Source organism: Idiotropiscis lumnitzeri, chromosome 18 (assembly GCF_059441095.1).
Source record: "Idiotropiscis lumnitzeri isolate Australia: NSW breed Sydney's pygmy pipehorse chromosome 18, RoL_Ilum_1.0, whole genome shotgun sequence".
Lineage (NCBI taxonomy): Eukaryota > Metazoa > Chordata > Actinopteri > Syngnathiformes > Syngnathidae > Idiotropiscis > Idiotropiscis lumnitzeri.
Window position 1 is genome coordinate 8,549,932 of NC_142408.1, and position 26,016 is coordinate 8,575,947.

General features: G+C 39.7%; 1 protein-coding gene across 2 annotated transcripts in view; it reads left to right on the top strand.

Moving 5' to 3' along the window:
• The window catches only part of LOC148319395 (leucine-rich repeat transmembrane neuronal protein 4), a 78,358-nt gene extending 52,819 nt beyond the window's left edge, over positions 1 to 25,539 (top strand). The window contains exon 3 of one of the 2 annotated variants that reach the window (XR_015839792.1): positions 19,744 to 19,854. Coding sequence is in view for 1 of the 2 variants with exons in the window: in XM_088281867.1 (XP_088137993.1) it covers positions 19,744 to 20,061 (318 nt within the window). In the remaining variant the exon portion in view is untranslated. Of the gene's footprint in view, positions 1 to 19,743 lie in introns of both variants that reach the window. The other variant, XM_088281867.1, reaches the window with a different exon arrangement.
• Positions 25,540 to 26,016: the final 477 nt, after the last annotated feature.

A 26,016-nucleotide genomic window follows, 5' to 3' on the forward strand; every position in this document is an offset into this window, starting at 1 on the left:
TTCATAGGCCATTTATTTAATTCTTTGTCTGGACCTTCAAATCGGTTTAGGTTGACGCTACGAGTTGCATAAAGCCCCCCAAACTTAGTTCCTATGGTCATTAGGACACACAAACCCCTCCAACATGTAGTAGTAGTTCTCTGGACTGGTTAGCAGTGAAGCGCAGGCCATTTATGGGCGATTTATAGTCTTCATTTAACATAGTCTTATTTCCTGTTCCGCTTAACCCCACATGGGTTGCGAGGATTTAGCATACATACTTAAGGTTGAAAGCCACAACCTCACTGGAACCAAGACATGCTCATGTCATGCGCTATCGAGCGCCTGAAAAAAATCCACCCTTATTATTGTTTTGTTTTTTTTCCTTCTACCCAACCCATCAGGCTGCTAATAATGGTCATCCGCCAAGACATCCAAAAGAAAGGGTAACATTAAGGTCGGTTCACTTGGCTTGTCTGACTCATCAAGAGAGAAGGAAAGCAAATTGTTTTTTAACGATCTGCCTTCTGAACTTGGTGGAAAACAATATCACTTGGCCAAAACACCCGGACTGTGAAATGCTATGAAATCCTAACGATGGGGAACTTTAAAATGGAGGGGTGAAACACACAAATATGGCTTATCTGAATAATTCCATTAGAAAACAGACAATGTTCATTTGGAGCGTAATTAGGACCACTTTCTCAAGGCACATGCTGCTCTGATAGTCACATTGGAGGAGATTGTGTTTACTTTTTTCAGCCAATCAGGGTTAGGAATTTGGCTCTTACCTTGTTCTCCTTCTCATTCTTTCCTTGCAACCCTCCGATCCGTCGAATGCTTTACGCAGCAACAGGCCGAATGTTGATTCTCACAACTGGAAAGGCAATTATAGGATACATGAGGTACATCTCGAAAGGGACAAGATGGGGTGCATTGGGTTATAATTAAGTATAGGGATGATTGTCATTTCTCAAAATCACATTCGTTCGATAATAAGACAATATTCGTGTGAGTGCAAGACTGATTCCAATGCAGGGGTGGGCAATCCATTTTCAAAAGAGGCCGTGTGAGAAACTGTCGTTGAGGGCCAGCCAACATGTTAAGATCAATTGTGTTCCGTATTTAATTAATGTATTTATTTAAAGCAATACATTATATTGTTGTAATAAACCCTTGTGTATAACTAGTAAATTGTTATCATTTGAAAATCAAAATGGTAAACAAATTTGTAAGAAGTCTTTGAAAATACATTACATTATAATATTTAATAAAAAACAAATCTCCGGACATTTTTTTCTATCTGCTAACATTATGCTAACCCATTCCTAGTTGAAAGTCCCACACGATAATCCGGTTAAAATGCTGTGGCCCTTTTCCACAAGAGACCACGTTTGGTATTGCCACAATTATTTTATTTATTTATTTATTTTTTATTTTTTTGGGGGGGGGGGGGGGCGTCATCCCTTGAGAATTTGGAAAAGCTGCTAAATATAGCAGCTGCATCACTAATGAGCAACAATGAAGCCACAAGTCATTGCTCATGCTGACTGAGACTCACCTCACACATGCCCATTAAGCGCCACTTTGAAAATCAACGCACCGTATATTTAATTTTATGTTTTTAAATGCTTCATAAAGTGCTAGTGCCGTTCAAGCGAGCATAGACTGGGCCGTGTTTTTTTTTTTTTTTTTTTTTTTACTTCTATGCTGCAAAACATATTTGTAACAACATTTCCAGGTTTAAAGGCTTCTAATATATATTTCAATTATCTTTTCCTGACAAGAATTTGCTCTAGCTTGACTGCTGGGATGTTTTATCAGCAAGAGAAGAGATAGGATATCAGGGTCTTATCATGATCCTTGAAATATTTTCTGCCTCAAGGCCTCACACAGCATTGTTTTTTTTTTTTTTTTTTTTTTGCACAAAAGAAGTGAGGTAAGGGTGCCCTCCAGTGCAGTGTCTTGTCTCTGAGCTTAACACACCCCATATTGCTTGACAGAGCCGTGTTTACTCATATTTGCTATTTTTTGTGCTATTGTTATTGCTTGTTAGGCATGCCATGCGCTCTCTTTCGATGCTGGCCACATGTATGCAACTCGCTATGTAATTATATTTTTTTACTAAATTCACATTGCAGTTCTCACAAAACAATAGATAATTTACTGTTTTTTTCCCCCAAACACAGTCAAGCAAGATAACGAGGTGATCCTCTAAAACCTCGCAGCAAAACAGTCAAAATATAACTGGCAAACATTTGTGACTTAAAATTAGTCTTGCCACAGCAGAGCAGCGTAGGTGTGCACATTGTCCTGTCTTATGGCACAGCGAGGCCTGCATCTCCACCTCCAGTTGATAACCCGGCATTGGGGCATGAATACAGTCAAAAAAAAAATTTAAAATTATATTCATATCCACTTAACCATGTTTTGCTCATTGTCCTTCTAGGATTACGCGCTCTCTACATTGCATACTCACATCTCGCTCGAACAGTAAGGAAGGGCAAAGAGGAGTGGTGATTTGTTGGAGTGGTTGTGTGTTAAGCTTGGAATCTAAATAATGCTCTCAATGAGGCAGACTGAATATATATATATATATATATATATATATATATATATAACAGTTTGTTGGTCTCAACTGACAATTGAAAGCAAACAAGTCACAGCAGTCTAACTTGGCACCAAAGTATTTGCTGTGCTTTTGTCTTCAAGCATGCTTTGGGCGTCACTTCTAAAATCATTTTACCGGCAGCTTCACAAAGAAGATTGACAATATTCACTGGGATGATATATCTCCCATGTGTAATTTTTGCATGTTTTTGGCATTATTGTAAATAAAGATTGGTTGGCTTTGTTAAAAAAAAGGATCTGTCATAAGACATCAAATGTAGTGCATAGACCCATCTTCGGGTTGGATTGTGTTTTCAGAGAACTACCTTTCTTCTCTTCACACGATTGTCAGAGAGAATTTGTTATATTTTGAAACAGATTTTGATCGTGCTGTTATATTCCTGAAACGTCTCAAATTACTGATTTGCGCTACAACCTGTCAACCAATATAAACCATTTTACCTCGATCCCAATATGAGAGCGTTAAGGCCGGATGCTGCAATGGTATTATCATTCAGGTTGTCTTTTCTCGCACTGCGCATTTTGACTTGACATTGAAGATTTGGGTTGGATGTCTCGCAGGACTCGGAATACAATGAAGTGGAATGATATTGAAATTAATAAGGTGAAATGGACAGCTGTGAGCCTTGGCCTTTAAGTGGATGGCATTACTTTTTGACAGGATTTATAAGGCGAAAGAACCAATGAGAGGGGTACAGAAGTGGAAAAAGGACAGCGAACGCGGCTTGAGAATAGCGTTCCATGACGGCTGCCCCCTAACAAGAGTCCTGTCATCGCCTTCCAAAGAGAAGATGCCCAGGTTCCGACGAGAGAATGTCAGGCTGAAATAAATCACCGGGCCAATTTTCTTGAGGGAGGTGAGCGTTCCACGGTAAAGGCGGAACGTGCGAATCACTGACATCTCTGAGTGGACATTTTCTTTAGTCTTTCTCGGTTGGCGTGACATTTTTATTCATTAGACCTGTGCATTCCGTTCCAGCACGGGGGAGAGACTCAAAAAGGGGCGAAAAAAAGCTGCCCATTCAAATTTGATTTGAAGGAAGCACTGAGCTGTTTTGGCAGTGAAAAGTTTGAAAAAGCTTTTCGTATGCTTAGAAGAGGTGTGGTCAAACTTAATATAAGCTATCTAAATATTCAAAAAGGATTTATTTTGCATTTATAAATGGAGGTTAAGAAAAACTGAGAGCTGTCTACTTATAGAAATTCCCTTCCAGAATAATTTATTTAAATTTTCACATTTTCGAATTAAATATTCAGTCAGGGACCGTTTGGAAGCACCCTTAAAGTCAGTGTTTTTTTAATTATGAAAAAATAAAAAAAATACAAATTCTGCCAAACACAGCACAATTGTGCTTCCAAAATGTTTTGGAGTATCTCCAAAAATAAACATGCTCAGTTTTTTTTTTTTCCTCAACTCTTCTGAGATTGGCAGTTGATGTGACGTTCTCACCGATGTGCCGTGATGCTGTCAGTCATTTTATCCAGAGTTGAGTGAGTGTGTAGCGAACAAGTAGTGTGCACATGCTTGAATAAAAATTCAAAAAAATAAATACATAAGAAATCATGATCCGATGACGCAATGACATCAAATTTACGTCCACTTTTTTCAAAGGCTATTGAATGCAAGCAACTGCTCGACTTTAAATTTTGACACATTTTAACATACACGGGAAAAAAAAATTGATTTTAATGGAAAAGCCCCTTTTAAGCTTCTGCAATATTTTGAACCATTGCCTTAAATCCAACATGACGGCTTCTCCCAGTTACTTTTACAGACTCAGTGGAGATCCATTTTTTTGGGGGGAGTTTACATAGATTTTACTGGTTGGTGTAGTGAAGATATGTTGACAAGTCACTACATGACAGTCGACTGAGAAAGAATTTTAATGAGGAAACCTCATTTCCCCAGGTGATTTCTCTGGCAGTCAACGAATAATGAACAATGCGGTGAAACTTGATGGGTACACTTAAGAGTGCATAAGGCTACCCCTGCCAAGGAAAAAAAAAAATCCCACATTTTTAATGGATTTGTTTTCGGCCCACTCGACGTCTGCTCCAAAACATTTGCAAACATTATTTATTTATTTATTTTTTTTTTTTTGTGCAACGCTACTATGAGCAAGCAAACTAAAAAAGAATTGATTTTAGACACTCAAGGGAGGCTTGTGTGCGGCTAAGCACGACTTACATCGAATACTTTAAATTCATGTGTTGCATTCCAGGCCCTCCCCAACGTAGCAGCGTGTCAGCAAAATCCAACAGAATTTGGCATAATGTAGCAGAAGCCACCAAGACACCAGAACGGTCACCTCGCTTGGATTATAATGAGATATTCCGCTGAATGTTCTTGGCAAGATCTCATTAATATGTGCATAACACATTAGATGGCAATAAAACAAACAAGCTATTCCGCCAACAAATACATTCAAGGTATCGTCTTGCAATATATGATATGAGACTTTTTATATCACTTTCACCTCTTCAGTATGCTCGTATAAAATGAGTTTGGAGCTGCTATCTAATATGTACAGTTGATATAGCCACATGAATTCTCTTCCGAAATCCCATCACTATAGTTAGTCTTGCTCACATTGCCCTTGTTGCCTTTGCAAACATATATTGGAGCTTTATCAGCGTTTTTAAAGATTTTTGGGTGGTTTAAAAATTTATCAATATTATGCAGATTTTTTATGTTCACGGCCCGGCCCGCTGTAATGCTTAAGTAAATAAAAGAAAGCAGGGAAAATGTTGTCTATATGTGTCCTATGATTGGCTGGTTCAAATTCACTTGAGTACCTCGAGTACCTGTTATTTTTTTTCCCCTGAACTTTTATTATCAGCATCCAGCTTGGTGCACATCACGGTAATTCAATGTTGATAATGCTGTCATTATAGATTTTTTTTTATTTTAATTCATGTGATTGTTTTTCTTTATTTCAACGTGTACATATTCAAGATTACGCCTGATCTGTACTTATTGTGCATGTCAGTAGGGCAGCTTGAGTGATAAAATTCTGCTTTTATTCATCCTTTTGAGGCTCTGTCTTATTGGGAGCTGAGGTTGGGGAGCAGACAGCTGACAGATTTGTTCTTGTCAGTGAAAATTTCGTACAATGTCAATAGTGAGAGCCACAGTCCAACCATGAGTGCCACGGCTCAGTAGGCACATGACTGAATTTCAACGTGTCTTATCTTTCACTGATCTTCCTCAACAGTTCTTGACCTGATTTAGTCTGAGTAGTCGCTTGAAACTTCACAATTTTTTTTGTACTTATTTTTAACTCGACATGTTTCCATTAAATTTGCCTAGAATTTATCAATATGTGTTGTATACTGACCTTGGGTAAAGTTGCAATGGTACGTTAAAGGTTGTGCAGCAGAAACAATATATATTTGTCATCCCAACAATGTACAAATAGACAACAACAATTATTTTCACGACCATAGGGCGCATCTAAAAGCAAATTTTCTTTGAAATGGACGGGGCGTCCTATAATGCGGAGCCCCTTATGAGTGGACTGAGTTTCAAAAATCTGCACATGTGCTTTAAGACGGTACGTCCCGTGGTCGTTACTATTTCTCAGACACCTGCAAACCGTTCTTCATGATATAATATTAACATTGTAAATATATATCCAAATAATTCAAACAAAATCAATTCATCTCGTACCACAGCTGAAGTTAAATAATAATTATAGGACACAAAAAAACTAAACAAAACTAGGGTATTGATAGAAAATAGAATAGACAATTAAATAATATAAATAAATGTCTGTAAGGCACACATAATATGTACAGTAGCAGTGGAGTCCTGAACGTTTCAATGTACAAAGTAGCAGCAGTGTTGCTCTTTTTGTGAGCTGAGTGCAGCGAAGGCTTGTGGGAAGAAGCCGTCTCCATTCTGTTCCGGTCCTGACGGACCGCTAGCATCTGCCAGAGGGCAGCAGGTCAACGAGAGCAGAGATAGCCGACAGGTTAGGGACAGCCGATGATGCCATGCGCTGTCTTGACCACTCTCCGGAGCTTTTTTTGCGTTCTGACTCAGTGCAGAGCGAGAACCACACATTGATACATTGTGTCAAAATGCGCGGGATGTTCGAGCAATAGAAGGTCACGATCAGCTTCTGGCAGATGTTGTTTTGTTGTTGCTAATGACAAATCTGATTTCACCTGAAGATCCAAATTTAGCATTAAGATCTGCCAACTAAATCTAGCGTATGACTTCAGACAGTTTGTTGCAGTAGTTCTCCTAAGCATCAATCTAGCTAAAGCCCAATAATTAAAAATGAACTCATACTTAGACAGCACTGTGGTATATTATGCAAGAATAAGCCGAGGGATTCCTCCCACCACGTCAGGGTTGAATCGGAATGCAGACAGGGGATCTGGCTTGAACGGCTGCATTCTAATGTAATTGCAAGCACACAATTTGCTATTGCCCGTCCCCCGGGCATCTTCTTGTATTGTAACTCACTTACATGTAGATTCAAAAGGTGATCATGGTTGGATGGCCAAGAGAAAATCAGGAAGCTTTGAGAGATATACACAATGAAGAGATATACTTTGGAATTGATGCGGTACGCTCTCCGGATGATAGCATTTCCATTAGGGAACAGCCTCATTGTACACGATGTCGCATGTCTTGTCTTGTCAGATGGAACCTGTGATTATTCTGCACCTGCTTTAGGTACAAACAACATTCGTACAACTGGCGGGCTGGAGAGAGTGAAGGCAGCACAGCGCAGACAATTTCAAAGGCTGAGAAAATTAAACCCTTATTTTATTTTGCTGGTTGGACTCATTTATCAATTAATGAGACAGGGCAGGCTATGATTACTCTTAATACTGAGCGGATGGCTAAGAAAAACATTTTCAGATATTAACTTTGCGCAACTGTTAATGGAGATGAAACACTTTATGCTATGCCACTTTTTCTTGTAAATACCGAAACACAACAAAACATTTCTCTTGCCCTTCGTTATAATCACCATCATGCCTCAGTTAGTCTCCAGGTACATTGAAATCAAGTATTTAATGGAAAAAAAACAACAATAATTCCCTGCTGGATTAGTCAGAACATGTTCACGAATAATTTACACGTCCTACAGCGCTGTTATCTATTATTACATCTTTTCAAATTCATTTGTCTGGTTTATCCACTGCATGGATTTGCTGCAATATGATAATTTATAGAGCTTGCCAAACAACATGATCTAAATGCAATGCATCATGGGTATAGTCAAGACAATATCTATGTGTTACAAGAGACGCAGCCTTGGTCTTATTACATGCTTATATTTTCACAAGAAAAATCATTACTTTAACGGATCAGCAACATGCTCATAAATAAAGTGCAGTTATAAAATCTGTGGATCTGCGACCACCATGTTGCCGTGCTCCACAAATGCAAATTGGTTTAAATGGAAACGACACCTAGTGCAAGAAAAAAAAAAGAAAATATATGGGCACACTTTTAGTGCACTCCACCCTTGCTTTGTAAGCATCTCCACTGTCAGTGTGAGGCTTTTGGCAGAGCATCATGGCCACACGAGCTTTGGAAATAAATCGTCTGATATCATAGCGGCGGGACAGCCTAACCTAATTCAGTAGCTAATTCAACCATGAAGAAAACAGGAAACATCACAGTCTTTCAATCTAATCTCCGTCCATCTTCTATCCCCTGTTCTTTAGCCTCCCAAAATAGATGAGAAAGCTGGCAGTTCTGGTGACAAACGGCAACGGTTTATCTGTAGACAAAAACAACCATCAGTTGATCAGGTGAAAAAAGAAACAACGCACTTAACGTAGCATAATAATTATATAGCACACAACAGGCATTATGGCTCGCATCTTGAGCTAAATTATGCTCATAGAAAATGCTTCAAGCATACCACCTGGTTAAATTACAACTTGGTGAGCAAAATATTCTATTTTGTTCCTAATATAGCAGGCAGGTAATGATTAGCCATCGGGGAAGTGTAGTTCCACTCAAGCTTTTGAACAAATAACAATGTCAAAAAAGACTCCACCATTACCGTAAGGGACTTCTTATAAAAAGTAATTACACCCCAATTAGCGAAAAGTTAGTTGTCATTGGTAGTCCGTTTTTTTTTCCTTCTCAATTGCCTTCTTTCTTTACGTCATTCTCACCCTTGCTCACTTTCTATAAGAGCAAGTTGCTGAAAAGTGATATTGAGATGAGTCCGAGCCGATCAGATCCGAGCAAAACGAGGACGAATCCTCAGTTGGAAGGGTCGGCGATCCGACGTGTTCAAGTGCTCGGCCGCTGCTTAAATTGTTGGTCGCACAACAGCGATGGTCCTGAACACATGCTGGAGCCTGCAGGCTTGTGTTGTGTCTAAAAAAATAAATAAATACATTACTTTACAATGAGGCGTATTAAATAAATGAATATAAAATGCTTGAAATGGCATGACTGATATGATTTAAGTAAAATGTCAGGGAGACCAGTCATGTGATTTACATAACAATCAATATCAGCTTATATTTCGACTTAAGTGATTTTTATTCACTCAGATGGCTTGTTGCCATGACGCTCTGTTACCTGTGCCACTTCAGCTTTACTTATATTCCACCAGCATTATTTTTTTTTTCACACAGGTGTATGCTTTCTTATGTGGTGCCAAAACAGATAAAAGATTTTTTTTTTTTAAATCTTGCAACATATACATTTTTATTAGTGTGAGTGTGATGACCTTTCCCTTCGCTCTCAGGCGCTCCGAAACTGACAGAGAAACGAAAACGAGAGAGAAAAAAATACAGCATTTGTTATTCTGTTTTTTTTTTGTTTTTTTCTTTTCAAGCAAAAAGGGTGTGATACAGATGTGAAGCTAAAACAAGACTGACAAAGACAGCGAAAAAAATAATGTCCAGAACTCAACAGTCGTCTAAATCATACTCCATGCATCCCTGTCCACCCTTAAACTCGAGTCTCCTCACAGAGACCATTCTGGGCCCAACCAGTCCTGAAGATTGGGTCACAGAGGTTGCTGAGAACCAACATCTGTGTAATTAGCGCGCTTTCCATCCGGAAAACCCAAACAAGTCCCAGATTGGCAGGAATGACCTTGAAGAATCTCCCTGTGAATATCCCATGAAAATGTGTATACATAATAAATGAATGCGTTAAAATTAAGCCCCTGCCCCATTGATTATTTTACCCTAACCGGTTCTACACAAAGCACACATTTTTTTCACAATTTATTTTCCTATTGTCCTGCCATTTATCAATTTGTATCATACTAGTTTGGTTTCAAATTTTAGAGGGATTACTGTGTTTTAGGTACTGTAAGGACCTTTCGTGAGTTTACCCTTAATTCAGTTACCTACATTTTACTGTATGTCATACATTTGGAGAAATTGCCAAGAAAACACTTGTCGTTATGACCTGGACATGACCACGTAATCAGACCATTTAGCAAGTACGACAAGAGAAAGCTTTGTGAATCCCCCCCCCCACCCCATTCCATAATTCACTTACTACCAAGCTGTCATTTAGCTCACAGAGACTGACGGGGCTTTGAAAGTAAAGTAGAAAGAGCAATTACCTTGGGAGAGATTTAGTCAAAAGGATAGAGCCCACAGCTGCTTTCCTATCTACAATAACACAGAGGAAGTGAAGGATTGGTATATTACTCGTCGGAGAGGAGAAAGACAATGTCGTCAATCGTTTGATTTCTCTCTCTCGCTCTTTATCTTGCTGCATCATTATTTATTCACATGCGACAACAGTTACTGTATGTGACATCACAACACTGCATGGCAAGGACATTGTTACAAAGTATTTTCAATGCATGCGTTATCTGGATTTGATAAGGAGCTGATTCTCACGCAGAGACAAAGTATGTCTTAATGTTGTCATTAGATCTGGTAGATGCGATCAAATTTATGACATATCCTGGAGCAGATTTTTTTCCTTGGAGAGTTCACTTCATGAATTGTATCATTTCAGGACTTGTTACGATGCATGTGCCACTTAAATGTTTCTGTCACTCATCACTCAATCTGAATAGTGGTGAGCAGTGCATTGTCCAGTGAATAAAAGCATGAAATCATGATGCAAAAACAATGTAATTCTTTACGTTGTATTCGGTGGATTATTTCTACCAGTACCAAAAATGTTACAAATATTTTGGGAAGTTTTTATTGGGAGGTTAGAACAGATTAATGTCATCTCCATTCATTTTAATGGTGAAAGTTGATTTGGACAATTCGAGTCACGAACATTATCACAGAAATAGGTAATACTCTATATTGCTCAGTGGCAGTCAGTGTCATGTTTTACTAAATTCTAGTAAGAAGAGCAGAGTGTTGCTTTGCCCTACAGGTGAAATAGTTCAAAGGTGTTGCAACTGCGACTGAGTCTAGTTACAAAAAGCCACAGCACGTGATTCCCCTCAACCTGCTAAAATGAATGTATTGGTGCCGTCAAAGAGAGCCATTTACGCTGAGGAAACGCCATTTAGCTCAAGGCCCTGCTGTGCCCAAGTGTCTCAGAGCTGCTATGTACACTTTCTGAATGAATACATTAATTTCATTTCGCAGCATCAAAAGATTGTTTGCCAGGGTGGGAACAGATAGATAAAAGGATCGACTCACGCAGGAAAAAACATCTTAATATACGGTCAAATTGGTCATGGTGAAAGTCGGCCACACTTTTCCCCCATAGGACTTGAAACCATTTAATGAATCAAACCAATAGGGTTTAAAAAAAATCTTCCTGGAAGAGGTAATCAGGTTTTTCACTTTAGTCTTTGCGTGTAGCTTTTGGTAGCAGGAATGAAAAATTGGGTTTTAATCGAAATTTACATCCCAGCTTAAAACCTTATTTGCCAGGTTTTGAATCGATCCATGTTGAGGTCCCGCGGGCTCTCAGTCAACCGTTCTGGTTTCAAATATTAGCTTGGACCTTCCTCTAGAGGAGTTTCCCTGTTCTTGTGCTTTTGAAGGTTGTACGACTGTTTCCTCCCACATTGTAAAAACATGTCGTCTAAAATGTTGTTTTAGTGAGTGAAGGGATGGAGGTCACTGTATGTAGGTGGATCATAATTAAGGAAGTGGTTCTGATTGTTAGTTTCACTGAAGGCATTCGAAATATCGTTGCTCCATTAGTAGCAATCACTAAGAGCCACCTGATGAAATATTTATTAGGAATTTAAAATCAATTCATAACTGAACTGACGCTGGACAGCAATGATCCAAATGTGTGATGTGATTTAAATCATCGTAAACTGAAACAATGACTTTCTATGGTACTGTAAACTGCATTTGAAGGATTAAGCACTTCAAGAAAGGGGTAACTCAAATCAGAATATAGATTGTGCTCCGACAAAGATAGCTCATAAAAAAAAAAAATCTGGTTGAGTCATTGTTTTCTCTGTATCATTAAATGCACAGTTTGTAGTGTGCAGGAAAAATAGTGAAAGTAATAGCTTATCAGAGACGGTTAGAGAAGAAAAGGTGTGACGATGAGTGTTGCTATGCAAATGATGTTGCCATGTCGTCAGGGACAACCGCCAGCCTCGGTTTGCTTCTGGTTAGCAACAAACATCAAGTAAAGAAACAAAAGGCAATTTGTCAACTAGGGGCAACAGTAAAACATTCTGTCATGAATAAGACATGCTAGCAATGTAGCAGGCCGTGGCTCAGGACGGCTTGTTTACGGCTTGTTTACGTGAACGCTCTCACAATGAAGGTCTCGTGGATGCTCACCTTAGTTTGGTCAGAGACTCAAAGGGCAGGAGTGAAGTGAGAGGACGTTTGAATCTTGGAGGCAGCTTGGAAACTCAAACCTCCCCTTTTGATTAATTTCACACCAAAGACATTCCTGCTAAGAAAATACTTTGTCAAAGTTTAAGAGTTGAAAGGTTGCGTTTCTGAAAGGATTTCTTCTATTAGATGAGTATGGAAGTGTGCGTTCCTGCTCTCAGGACTGCTTGTAACAACCTGGATTTCCCCACTATCACAAAAGCAAAATTCATAATTACCTTTCCGGATGATTAATGACACCTCCTTATCATTAACCGTTGTTCTGATTGCTTTGATTGAAATTTGGTGTTACCGGGGTCCTCCATTTTCAACGGACCGACTTGAGATGGTTAAAGAGTTTTTTTTATCCAGACATTTAATGTAAATGTGGTTTGACAGCTGCATTGGAATATGTGAATATAGAACGCGGAACCCGTCTACTGTGAAATATCTGCAATGCATCCCAGGTGACACTCACTTTTTTGAGGGAAGATAACATTATTATCACAGGTAGGCAATAGAAATGTTATTACATAGGATGTAATGGATAAATATTTTTCCTTATTTATTTATTTGTTTTAAATTCGGTACTGTTTGCCGAGTTCCGACAATCTCAATGTCAAGATATCAGTGAAGTTTTGTGGCCGTATTTTGTGCAATAGTCATATAAATGTACTTGTACTATATTCATTATTTACAAGCCGTTGTCATGTTCCTCCGGGTTTTTAATGAGGCGCTTTGAACGTTACTTCAAAGGCTATTTTTTGAGCATAGCATTTTCTCTCTTTTGTTTTGATTTTCTTTAAACGTGGATAACGACTCAGCGACAAAATGCATACGTCGGTCTAATCAGGACAGCCACCGCTGTAGACCTGTCAAATGAAGTATTCATAATCAACGTTGATGCCTCCCTACGACTACGAGACACTCCATGGTACAATATGTGCAGTCGGATTTGCTCCGTTGGGGTTCCGAGTGCGCTGTACAGACACAGTATAGGTGATGGGAAGGCACTGCAGGTTTCTCATTGGTTGTTTTGAGTTTCTTTTGCAACTGGGCAGAATTAACATTTCAGGGTGGACATCTTTTGCAAATATCATGCTAATTGTATCTCAATAAAAAAAAAATTAAAAATCGAATCTTGGGTTATGACTGGATGTCCAATCCTGCTTTGAAATGCTTGTCTGAGTGAATCGCCAAATCATGATGAAAGGACATCGGCGTCAGAATAATTTGAAGTCATTTCTTCGAGGCACCCAAAAGGAAGCAGAGTGGAGGGAGAGGTTCGGCGTATCAGTTCTGGCTGGAGCCCAACTCCTTTTAACGTGCTGCATCTTATTAGTTACAGCCTTTAAAAGCCTCCGCTTGCCTTTCCAGGCACACTCCACCCCCAATATTCATGATTAGTGTGGAACTGATGTTCTCAGTGTTGAACCACAGTTGATGTAGGGTCATGCTCATTACTCACACACACCGTTGCCGTTTTTGGAAGCAGCACACTTTGCCACTGAGGAGATTTTGAAAGTTGCCATGATAATAGAATCAGCAGGGTCTTACATGAATCACGTGTACTATGAATTCAGAACATTAAAGAATATACATTTTTAAGCAGCGCTATGCGGCATCAACAAATCTACGCGAGTTCATACAAAATAACCAAAATAATGAAAACACGTGTAAAATGTTCTGGAAGTAATACAACCGCAACATTTAACAACTGTGATGCAGTATGATTAAAACCGAGCAATCCTCTGAGTGTGCAGTTATTTATCCAGGGTATGCGAACACCCTTATATGACGCGGTGACCAGTTAAGACAAGCAAGCGGCGATAACTCTTGAGAGAAAAAAGCAAGCTGCGGCGTCAAGCTTTCAAGCAACATTTCACGGCCCATTTCTTGTGTGCGTCACGCGTAGTGTACAAAGTGTGTTTCGAAGTGGGAGACTGTTGTGAAGTGCTCACGGGTGGCCCTCATCGGTGCATGAAAGGGGGACAAGGGCCTCGATTCCGCTCTCTTCTGTTGCCTCGTTGTCGGAGCTGACTTTGTGAGTGGAATTATACGTTTTGTTTGCGTAGTTGTTCCCCCAGATATTGTTAACCTTGTTGGCAAGGCTTTAATCCAGAGTCAGCAGGCACAAAGGCCACTCTGTCATTATGGAATTAGTGGGAGGCTCACTGCTCGTTTTCGAGAATCAACATGAATATGGACATTGACAGCTTACTTTTATACTCAGCAAGGTCAGGGAGCATCGCACGGCCTTTTACTTTACACTTTTGTCCATGCCAAAAAAACATTCATTGGAGGCCTCTTTTATTTTATCTGTAGAGCTTGTAGTAGAATTTGATATCAGTGTGATATCTGGAGCAGTGCCTTTTCAGCAATAAATAGCTATTTTTAATTAAAATATTCAATCATGTAATAACACATACATTACAATACAATACAACTTTATTTACATAGCGCATTTCACAGTTAAAGCAGAGCCTGATATTACTGATAACAACTCATCTATGCAATTTAGTACAAGGTATTGTATGACAATATAACCTCGAAATATCTAATATGATGTCATTGAAGTTTCTAGTCCGTACTGTATCGGTTTCAACCACTGCACATGAGTTTACTCGGAGGGACTTAACAGATATGGTCTGAAAATTATTTGGAACAAATAATGTATCTTTGTTGATCTATCTAGACCAGTGTCATTAGAGCTTTTTCAAAGTTCCAAGATTGTATTACAAAATATGTATTTCAAACCTGAACTTTTTCCTTTCAAAGTGGGCCAGACTATGCATCAGAACGATGATGGCCATCCTTGAAGGCAAGTTGCACACAAAATGGCTGTTGGGTGCTTTTGCAACCGATTGTTTCGGAGCTTTGGGACTGAAGGTCACCAAAGTGACTAGAGTGCATTCAGGCATACAAAGACAGGCTCCAGGAGGAAGCGGGGTGCCAGTCATTGTTAGCAGAAGCGCAGATATTGGTGGCAGACATCCAAAGGATCAAAATATAGCAGTGCGGCATGTGTGGCTCTGTTATTTTTGCCCCTTTATGTAAATGCCTTGCAACTGCAGCGTGTACAAGAAGCAATCCAATAACTCGACCAAACACATTTCTCATACATAATGCAACCGTGCAATGGAAATGTCAAAGTTTCTCTTTGCAACGCCATCTTTTTAAGCATACCTATGTTGTGACGCATGAGTTATATACTGTATCAAACAGAATCGGAATAATAATAATAATCGTCCTGCGTCCCTGTCTGATCTGTGTCCTTTTAAAGTGCTGCCGTCCTTGCATTTTACCAGTCCGTCTACACCCAAAAAAAAAAAAATAAATAAATTTAAAAAAAAAGAAAAAAAATGTATATATATATATATATATATATATATATATATATGTATGTCGTTTCCTGAGAATGAACAACACACAAGTATTTAAATGATATGATCAATATATGCCAGGTTTGTCGATAGAGAAAGCATTTGCTGGTCTTAAATGATCCTGATTCGGTGTGACAGGATTGACGAAAAAAATTACGATTTATTGAAAACGTGTTTGATCCCACTTGGTACCTTCATTACATTGCCATTTTTGCGTCACAAGGCTTGGTATCTTATGAACTTGCTTCTTGTTGTTTACTCTTTGCGAAATGAGCAATTTTCTCCACTGTTTGAATAAACCTCCTGCTTATTCCTACCGAAAACATTCTCAGCATCGTCGGACGAGATCTTTATCATTCACACGTCCGAATGTGTTCAGTGCAAAAAAACGTTTCCTCATGCTTGAAGGACAGCCTGAAATGTTTCACAAAGCGCAAGTGGTACCTGCCAACAAATAGCTTTGATCATGCCTTTTTTTTCCATGTAAAATACCATACAGAGAGACTTAAAATGTGGATTTGCATTTAAAAATGCATTTATTGTATTTGTCACAGTAGCCATCCTTTGTACTTATCCCGCAGGGGTGGTCGTCACCCAAATTCTGCACAAGGGCAAATTAATGCCCTGGCACTTTGATAGAATCCACCGAGACGCTTTGGAGTTAATATCAGTTAATTAATTCAATGCACTGGGCAGGGAGCCGTGAGCAGAGGTGAGATGGACCTCGATGTGTGTGCGCGCGTGCGTGTGTGTAACAGCAGCTGAGGTGGTGGTGTGGCGGCCGAGGCCTGGTTGGTGAAGGGTTTAAACTGAGAGGGAAATGATGGGAGTAATCCACTGAGTGCCTATAATGTAATGAGTCAGCCTCACTTAATGGACACCATTTGAGGAAAGAGGAGGAGGTTCAGGAAGTAAGAGAGGTGGTGCTTGTGGAGATTCTTGCTTGACAGAAAAGCTTGGTCGGGGAAGAGAAAGGGGAGAGGTCTGCGATCCATCTTAAAGCGGGAGCAGACACCAGATCGCAGGAGCTGCTTGATAGGAATATATGACTGCAGTGTGGCACAATTGCTGAGTTATAGTGAAGCACGACTCAATATAATCATGTTATTTTGATTCGAAACAGACCTGGTGTTGCAGATGTTTTCTGGGGAGGCTTCTGCATAGTGTTGTGGGGTTGAGGGTCATTCCTGAAATACATGTTGTTGCTTTTTGATTATTTCATGAATTTGGCATGAGCTGTTTAAATGACATCATCAAGTCATTTAAAGAGGTTCGTGCTTATTTAATATGAGATAATCAATATGAGTGATTTTTTTTTAAGTTTCTAGAAAAGGTTCAGATATGCTTTTTGCTTTGCTTATCTCAACCATGACTTAGATCAGATTTAGGGATTACAAATTATTCATCGGGATGATATAACCTTCATTCCATGTTTTAAAAGGGAACTCAACACCCAAAAATTATTTTGCAATAAAGTGCTTTATGCACCTTCACTAGTCTAAACACGGCGTTCTAATAAATCTTGCATTTGTGGAATATGAGTCAAGCAGCAAAACACACCCGTTAATGTCCATCTCAGGTGGCGGCCATTTTGTCACTCTCGTCAATTGAAAATGACATCACAGTTAATCAGGGCTCAGGTAACAACCAATCGCGGCTCACTTCTTTTCTGAAGCTGAGCCATGATTCGTTGTTATCTGAGCCCGGAGCAACTGTGATGTCATTTTCAGTTGACAGGAGTGACAAAATGGCCGCCCCCAGAGATGGTGAAAATCGGTTGGATTTGACTGCTTCACCCGTATACCGCAAACGCAATATTAATCAGAATGCCATGTTTCGACCAGTGGGCCTGCATAGAACATATTCTTATCGAGACAAAAATTGGGTTCACTTCCCCTTTAAAACCACATATGTGGTGTTCAAATTAGTCAAAATCCAACACTCCTACGATTGGAAATCCAATCAATGGCTCATTATTGGCTCACAATCAATTGAGGGTTGGAGGAGTTTGGGGAGGCCATGTTAGCATTTCGATCAAACTCGAGCAGGCTCTGGCAAGAAGTTCCAGCTTGTGCCAACAGAACAAAGCTGCCAGGATGTGAATCAGTTTCTCTTAATCAGCGGCACTGGTCTTTAGCCAGTGTTGGGAGAAAAAGTTGTTTTGGGAGAAAGAGTTCAAATATTTCGATCAAAAGCATGAGAAAGATGGATCCTTTTGATGCAGCAGCCATCTATCGCAATTAGATAATTTACCCTGCGCGACACAGGTTTATTGAATCCAGGTCAGCCGCCACCTTTGCCTTATAATTTCATGTAGATTTAAAAAAAAAAAAAATTATCCTTTGTCTTTTTCAAAGCCATTCGACAACTCTTGTAATCAGCCGAGCTTTACACAGGCTCTATTGTGCACTGGAAAATTAAGAGGGATGAGTTGTCACAAGAGTCACATGTGCTTGTTTGGCATGGTGGGAGCAAGGGGGTGGCGGTGGGCACACACTAAACACATGACCAGATGTGACATGCGCTCCTGGCTGTAACACAAGTGGCATGACACAGGAGAGAAAGTACATTCTTCATTCAGGATTTGTGTGCCTAAAAACTCATCCCCACATCCAATTCTTAAATGTCACGACTAGCTTTATTTTTCACATTAAATGCATCACTTTTGTAAAAAGCAATTGCCGCAGATGCTTCCAGGCAAACGTTTTTAGGTGGCTGGAGACGCATGTGGCCACTCTGTGAGGATGATGATGGCGGGCCAGCAATAAGCTGCCAATTGGGCTGAAGGATTTGCGCCACAAATGCACATTAAACTGCGCTTGAAAAGATTATAAACATTATGAAAAAGCAATGTTTCAAAGCTATGTCGTGCTTAAAAAAAAAAATGTATTATCCCAACAGTCAAAAAAAGTGCTTTAATGCACCATTAAATATAATCATCCTCCCATTCACTTTCTTACCTCATTAGCGGGCTGGATGCTTTGGAGGGAGGCGGGGTCGACCGAGAACTGGTTGCTAATTAAAAATCTACTTTCAGTTAAACAACTTCTACGTACTGATAACTCCACATGCAAGATTTAATCATTTAGGGCATAAACCTAACACCTCTTTTTTTTTTTTTAATTAAATGTATGTCTCCACGATTCCAGTTCAGCGAAAAAGCAAACTGCTTTTTGGAAGTAAATATGTGTTGAATAAGGATACAGGTTTTTTAACCAAAGTTTTTGATGCCCCTTTTCATTTTGTTCAGTATTTTCAGGAAGGAGTACATCAATATGACTGAATAAATATGCCCACTTATTTCGGCTACTTTTTAGGCGTTTATTTTGCCATCATATTTTATGTGAAAATGGTAAAAAAAAAAAAGTCCAGTCTTGGTTTAATCAGATGATTAGCCGTAACGTTGAAGGTCCAAAAGTTTGCCAGACTTCTAATTCTGGTTCTTTCCACAACAAAAAATTTACAGACCCTTAAACCGAAAATACAGAGATTATGAGAATTGTGGTCACGTAAATCGAAATCCCTGCAGGTCTTTATTATCTTCTTGCATACCGAGTTGAGTGTCATAATTCTGCTGGTAAATGTAAAATAAAAAGAGTGAATGTTTTCATTCCCTTGATTGCAAATACTCCCCAACAATCACTCATTAGCGAAGAGTATTAAGCTAGCAAAACCAACATTCTTCTGAGACTGAGCATAAGTGTTAACCTTTTTTTAAATATGGACACAAAATTTTAAAGTGAGAACATAATTCCGCATTAACATCCCCACATATCGATAAGCTTTCCTCGGCATGTATCACAAATTCACAGAAGCATTATATTACAAAATCAACTCAAATCTGGTGTCGTCCGTGTTGCTTTAGGCAACGTGTTTTTCGAAACAATTTGCCTCATCGTTTCCAAAATGTGATCGTGTCTCTTCCATTTACTCAACTCACCCACCCTTCCTTCTCCTTCTCCTCTGCCCACCCACGAAACAGGTTCCTCATCAGATGGGCGCACTGACCTTCTACCGATACGAGCAGCCGATTGTAGACTACTGCCAAGCCCATCAACCCCTGCGGCTAAACATGGGCTACGAGGGCCCCCCTCAGGGTCTTGAGGGCCTGGAAGACCTAGGGCCTTGTGAGAGGGGCACAATACAGACAGTGGCGCTCCCGGCCGTGCCGACCGCCGCCACCATCGGGCCCTCTGCGCCAGGGCCCCGTTCCCCTCCACCAGCACTCAGGCCAACGACGGACGCTCCCAGCGGAAGTATTCCCACCGAGCGCACCGGCACACTTAAATTTGGACGCTAGCGAGCGGGACATGAGCCTCTGATGAATTGTGACTTGAAAATAATGGGGCAGCTGAGCTGGTTATTGACCTTGCGTTTGAAACACGAGTATGAACATTAGAAAGAAGAAAGGTTTTGGTATCAGGACACACAATCTGAGCAAATACAGAGTCCCCAGGACGGCACATTATTTTCCGGAACAGCGAATTGAAGATGGTCTGGGCTATGTAAAAGAGAAGTTTATTTTTTGAATGTTTTTTGGGTTTTTTTGCCATTTCAACATGTGGGGTTGTGCTTTGGCAAAATGACGGCACTGCATGTACAGAACACGAAAAGGAGCAATCACACAAAAAAGGAGTTAGATTTCAGCTGAAGAACAGGGTGTGTAACTGTGACATACACAGATACAAATTTCTATAATTATTTCAAAATGATCACCCCGCTCTCAAGGTGAAAAATTACAGAGTTTGTCTTTGCTTTTTTTTAACTTTTAATTTGGAATGTGAAATATAATTAATGACGTCAAAAACATATCAAACCAAAGAGGTTTTTTTTTTGTTTTTTTTTTGCGCATACACTGAGGGCATTCTTAAAATTCGATGAAGTTACATTGTTTGGTACTCAAAACAACGTCTGTGTTTTGGTTGTTACAAATTGGCTTTCTGAGTTTGTGTTCACCATGTAGTTATATCCCGTCCGGTCCTCAAATCATTCCGCAGCAACACTTAAGGTCCTCTTAAAAGAATGGCGGAAATTCATCGACAGGTGTCGCCCAACAACGATTTGCCAAGTATTGTACATACCGTATCCCTGAAGAGGTCCACTGACCACCCTCATTGCCCCATTTGGAATCATGTCGGACTTTGATCACATGAGGAAAATTTCGGAGAGCGTCATCTCTGACCATGTTGCTCCCCCCCCGCATCCTCCACTCCCCCACCACAGTGCAAAGCAGTGCCTCGTGGGGGGAATCTTGAATCATCACGTTGACAAGGATGAATCGGGGAAAAAAAAAAAATGCCTGACATCTCCCGATTGTCCGGTGCGTGACATCATGGCTCTCTGTAAACTTTCGGCAAACATGTCGAGCGTTGCTATTCGCTGAATTGTGGAGTAAGAACGCAAGCAATGCACAGGGATCTTGTTTCTGTTTTTTTGTTTTGTTTTTTTCATGCAATGATGATAAACCTGGAGATATCGGACCGCTTCTCAGCTCTATCACCAGATGAACTGAACAAACTGAGACCAACATTTTCCACATGGACTTTTACAAGATAAGAAACTGGGGTAATTATTTATCTTTTCTTTGCGTTGGTTGTCATGAAGAAAAGAGACACTTTTTGAGGCGTGCAATGATGATGTCAAGACATTCTATAACCGTATCAAAGGTCAAAATCAAATAGAACTTATTTATCATGTACATACAACATCTTTTGAAATGGCAAGAAAATATGACTTTCTGCTCAAGCATCTTATGAACAGAAGAGGAGCCTTATTCATATTCCAGCGTGGGATCTGTGTGTTATAAAGTTGAAACTGTACTGCTTCTGTTTCAATGATAAATATTTTTCTATTTGCTCCCATAACCAATGAAACCCAAAGCGGTTTTTCTCATCCAATCATCGCCCAAAGCTACGTTTGAGAGCCCATTTGCGACACAGCCACGCTCGTCTCATCTCGGCGGCCATACGCGGCGCCGTGAGTTCCATCCCAAGTCATATGACTGCTCGTCTCATCCCAGTATTTCTTTTAATGTGTCATTACTTTGTATTTGAACAAATGCAATCCACGATCAGCAAATGCTCCCAATTTTAACCCCCCTACACCCCCCCTTACAAAAAAAAAAAATGAAGGGTTCAGCCTCCCTTGATGTACAGTACATTGCGTTGATTTGCTTCGTAAAATTGCTTGGTGGCGTTTCCTATGTAGCAATGTATTTATAATAGGAGCAAACTCAATTCTGCCTTGCTCTCTAGAAATCCTGCTCACGCCCGACTCAGCCTCTTGTTGATCTGCCGATACCTGATTAATGATTTATCCTTGCATGCTAATACTTTGGGCTGCGTCACTACAAAAGATACCGGCCTGAGAAGAACATGTTGGGAGCGTAAATGTTTTGGAGGGACCCGTTCCAACCCCTGTGATGTCGTACTTCCTGTCTGGCTCATGAAGCTTGTCAAGTCCCATGCTGGACCTTGATACTTTGGTTGGTTTTGCCTTCTGTGGTTCTGCGTATTGCAACAAATCACCCTGCAACAATGGCAGCAGCCATGATTTACCGCTTTGTTCTGAGCCAATCATAAGCATGGTAACAAAAAATAAAATAAATAAAAAAATGTGGCAGAAAATTAGCTGAAGTGTTCAAACAGGCAGGTTTGTCGCTGTGTTTTAACCCTTTGACCCAAACACAAATGCTGTTTTATCTTGGGAGGAGATTTCACAAAACAGTATTTTGCATCTGCAGGCACATGGGGGAATATTCCAATTTTCTTTGATTTTTTTTTTGAACCGCCAATTGGACCACATTTGTTTTTCCAGGCTTGTGACTGGAAATCTAGCAGTCAACAGCTGGCAAATGTGTTTTCAGCTAGATCCTTTTAACTGATGTGTGTGAGTGGTTTTTTATTTTGATTGGAAGATCAACATTTTTAAAATACCCATTTCCTTTTTTGAAAGAATTGGCTTCTTCATGCTAGTAAACCAATTAAAAAAAAAAGCGTGTCTGGTACTCACGCTTGGAAAAGTAGCCTCATTTACAGTTTATCTCTGGTTTAGTCCGGAATAGCAGTCGAGTCAAATATTGATAATCTTCAAGGCTGAACAATTAATTGAAATGTTAAAATAAATCAATGAATATATTGATTGGTTTCATCCTGCTTCATTGACATCAATGCAAAAATGATTTTAAATTATTCATTTACACCAGAGCAACGCATATGATGACAATTCTAAATTTTTATGGTCCATGTTCAGAGTGGTTCACACCATGTTAATAAACAACCACCTTTTTTTTTTGGAGGGGGGGGCATCATTTTTCTTTCTTTCTTTGACAAAATTCTGTTGGGTCTCTAAAATAAAGCAATGCCTGTTTTTAATTATTTATTTTTGTCGTCATGTTTTATTTATTTTCATTCTTGTCAGTGCCAAGATATTTCAGTGACCATTCTTACTGTTTTACTTCTTTAATAGAATACCAACAATTCTGTCTTTCAGGCATCGAGTAATTATTTTTTCTTTTGTTTAGTTTTCTCTCCATTTTTTTTTTCACCATCAAGGAGTGGGATGCTAAGGCTCCGCATGTTTAATGATGCATGTTTGAGCTGAAGTTCAAGTCCTACCTGTATGAGGCCCACAACGCCAACAGGTTTTATTTTGTGATTCTCCCAATTTTGTTTGTTTAGGATTCAGAACACAGCAAGCTCCCCGACACCCCCTCATTCCTGCTGGGAGGTTTTCTTTCATTGATTTAATTATTTTTCTTCTCTCTTCTTCTTTCTTTTTTAAAATTTTTGATCACGGTGTGGTGAGGAAAAAGAACATGTCTAGAGAATTATATTGAAAAATATTCTTTTTGTTTGTGCTTATGCTCCAAGGAAGCGCTAAATGCAGCAGCAGAGATCAGTGGGTACACCAGAATCACCGTAAATTTGGGAGGACACGTGGATAAATGCGAGTACATTTTTTTTCTGTCACAACGAAAGCTTTCGTTACATCCCTGAATGTTTCAGGCAAGTTCATTCCCGGTACACTAACAGGATACAAACGTCTTGTGCTTTGCGCACGGCTGAACACACAATTACTTTAAGGCGAGGAAAGGGTATTCTAGAATTGTCGGCATTTTGTACGATGTTTAAATATATGCATGCTCACATACAAACAACGGCAGAGAGACTCTCACCTCAAGTGTTTCGTCAAACAGAAGTGGGGTAACAGTTTGACTTTGACTCTGTTTTCTCAATATGAGGTTTTGCCCCCCGCCCTCTTTTAATGGGATGGCCCAGTAGCAGCTGGAGATGTCAGAATAGTTAATACGTACACAAACATGTGGCAGTGGCGCTTTTGACACGTTCTGAGGCCAATTTTTGTCGTTTGCCAGTTTCGTGAGTTAGATCACGCAGAAGGGCTGATTTGTAGGCCGGACTAAAATCTACCTTTTTTCCCTTTTTCGTTTTGTGTCTTTTCCCATTCCGCGGGAAATTCAGTCACTTCCCTTGTGGCTTTTGCCTCGTTGCGGCTTTTTGCAATAGCATTGTAGTTCAATGTTGATGCGTTGCAATTGTTGAGAGCTTTCTCGGCCATCGTATGTGTCAGCTGAAAGCCTCAAACTTAAGACCAAACAGGAGCGGACACACTTTAATAATACTGACTTTAGCTTTTGGCGCAGCCATCAAATTGAGCTCACCGAAGGCAATCAGTGATGGTTCGGTGATTTCTAATCCATTACCTAATAAATAGATTTTGAGAAATTAATTCCAAGTCCAATACCGATTTACGGCTTTCCCTGCTCTGCTGTGCACCACGTTTCTCATCCACAAGACACTGCTTCACATACCCCGACAGCACACGTGAGCTTTTTTTCAAAATAATTCTGATTTGATATAGTGAGTGGGACATAAAAAAAAAAAGATACATTTTATTTCTGTCAACATTGCTATGTTAAAGGCTTAAATGGATGTGTAATTACAAGATAACTACGTAATAAATAACGGTCCTGTGTGTGCTCCTCTACCTCCCTTTTGCCGATGTCACTGCGACTGATGCTCATGCCTGCCTGGTCCCCATTGATTATTATTGTCCATTGCTGTTTCACATTAGCACAAGGTCTTTAACCTGTGACTCATATTGTCCCGACACAGTTTTTCTGTCATTGCTCATGTCAGAGGGCACACAGAATAGCAAGATGTGATCATTAACCTCTGCCAGGGGAACACACTTTCTCATTTGCCTGACAAAGCCCGTTTACGCCCTTAATTGTATTTAATGTGAACACTGAAGAAGGTAAGGTTTGAATTTAAACAAGCGTCATTTTTTTTTCCTGCGTTGAATTTGTTGGGACGGTGAGAGAGAAAGTAGAAGGGAGCAGACAGACCGCAATATGAGAATAAGTCTTTGTGTCCACGCAGGCCCAAAGCACTTTTCCCTTTATTTCCCAGCCTCATACTGTAAATGCGCAAAATGACGGAATCCCTGCTGTCTCCCTCCCATCCAATTTCTGCAGAACATCGATTTCTGTAGGGTGTAAATATGTGTGGCATTCTATTCTTTGGTAGTTTTTTTTTTGTTTGTTTTTCTTTTTTTTTTTTTTTTTTTTAGCTTATGCCCCCCCCTCCCCTCTCTCATCTGGAATTTTGCTTTTATTGTACTCAGACCTGACACACTTTTGTGCAGACTCGGTCCAAGTGCAAACATATGGCTCTTTGAGTAAATTATTGTCAGAAAATGTTTTGTAAAAATTTTGATGATGATTGAAAAAAATCAAAATAAACATATAAGATGGAAACGCTTGGTGTTTCGTTCATTTAAGTGGTAAGCGATGTGTGTAAAGATGCAGTTTGAAGTTTTAGTTTTGTGTTTGTGTCCACAGCTTGCACCTAACCACATGTAGAATAAAAACAAGCGGGTTGACAAAACTAACACTGCTAGCAAATTGGAATATAGCACCACTTGAATTATTACTCGTTTCAAGATCTGTTCATTTCCGTTTTGTTGTCCTATATGTTAATAATCTAGCAAAATATTAGCATGGAAGAAAATAAATAAACAATAATAATTAAAAACAAACAAACAAAAAAAAAAAGCCAACAGTTTATTTGATGTTTTCCATTTTTGGAGGTAAATCTTGGTTTTGTCACCGCCTGCTCCATTCCATGCTTTAATTGTCGTTATTTGCATGACAAATTGTGCTATGCTTGTCTTCTGCTACATGGTGAGCCATCGCTCCAGGCTCATCAGCAACACTGCACATCCAAACATTATC